At 44.1% G+C, this 1,418-nt stretch overlaps 1 protein-coding gene across 1 annotated transcript; it reads left to right on the top strand.

Annotated features, from left to right (window-relative positions):
- The first annotated feature begins 371 nt into the window (after nucleotides 1-371).
- LOC139169032 (apolipoprotein L3-like) lies at nucleotides 372-1,214 on the top strand. Its single transcript, XM_070754829.1, has one exon. It carries the CDS (start codon nucleotides 372-374, stop codon nucleotides 1,212-1,214), a length of 843 nt encoding a protein of 280 aa, XP_070610930.1.
- Nucleotides 1,215-1,418: the final 204 nt, after the last annotated feature.

Below are 1,418 nucleotides of genomic sequence, written 5' to 3'. Positions count from 1 at the left end.
ATGCCTGGAGGTATAGGTGGGTCTTGAGTAGTTTGCGAAAGACAAGGAGGGTGGGGGCAGTTCTAATCTCCGGGAGGAGTTGATTCCAGAGGGCCGGGGCTGCCACAGAGAAGGCTCTTCCCCTGGGGCCCGCCAAACGACATTGTTTAGTCAACGGGACCCAGAGAAGGCCAACTCTGTGGGACCTTATCGGTCGCTGGGATTCGTGCGGTAGCAGGCGGTTCCGGAGGTATTCTGGTCCAATGCCATGTAGGGCTTTAAATGTCATAACCAACACTTTGAATTGTGACCAGAAACTGATTTTTATGTTTGTTTGTTTTTAATATATTACTTTGATTTTTATTATTATTTTTGACAGAAAGGAAAGAAAGATGCCTTGGGGGAAAACAGCTAGAGAATATTTTGTGAAAGAATTTCCTACTCAGAAAAAAGAGATTGAGAAGTGCTTAAGTTGCCTTCAGGAAGTGGCAAACCTCATTGACAGAATCCACAAGGGCTGCACCACTGCCAGCCTTGTTTCCCGTTCCACAAGTGCAACGTCTGGCATTTTGACCATTCTGGGATTGACCTTGGCTCCTATCACAGCAGGTGGGAGCTTAATCCTAACAGCCACTGGGATTGGCTTGGCAGCAGGAGCCACAGTGATCGGCCTTTCTTCAGCTTTATATGAAAACATTACCAATTCAAAAGTAAGGGAGAAAGCTGAAGTTCTTGTGAATGAATGTGAGAAGAACCTAAGAAAATCAGTCCAGCCTCTTACAGTGTATTCCAGAACTGAGCTGACCCCAAATAACGGAGTCATGGGGAAGAATGTCAGACATCTTGTCTCTAAAATTTCTGGTCAGGTTCCTGACGTGAAAATGGCTGCAAAGAAGATTAAAACAAACGATGCTCAAACACACCTGAAGACTTTAGCAAAGCAAGCAGCTAATGCAGGAAGGGGTTCCTGGAATAGGGTTAAGAACTCAAAAGATATTAAAAAAGCTTTCAGTGGACCTACCCTTGCAATGAGCAAAGGAGCTAGGATGTTAAATACTGCATCAGCTGGAGTGTTTCTCCTGGTGGATGCCTATGGCATTGTCCAGGATGCTAAACATTTGATGAAGGGAGGCAAAGCAGAACTGGCTTTGGAGATAAGAAAAAAGGCAAGCTTATTTGAAGAGGAATTGCAGAACCTCAGCAAACTCTACAATGAGCTGAAAGACTTGGAGTAAACTTAAGGAAAGAGCCAAGAAACACTTCATATAGACAGCAAATACAGTGGTACCTCTGCTTAAGAACGCCTCTACTTAAGAACTTTTCTAGATAAGAACTGGGTGTTCAAGATTTTTTTGCCTCTTCTCAAGAACCATTTTCTACTTAAGAACCCGAGTCTGGAAAAATTTCCCAGGAAATTTGAGAGCGGCACAAAGGCCCGG

Source organism: Erythrolamprus reginae, chromosome 6 (assembly GCF_031021105.1).
Source record: "Erythrolamprus reginae isolate rEryReg1 chromosome 6, rEryReg1.hap1, whole genome shotgun sequence".
Taxonomy (NCBI): Eukaryota; Metazoa; Chordata; class Lepidosauria; order Squamata; family Dipsadidae; genus Erythrolamprus; species Erythrolamprus reginae.
Note: the sequence above shows the minus strand (reverse complement) of the source record. Positions and strands in the feature narration are given on the sequence as shown.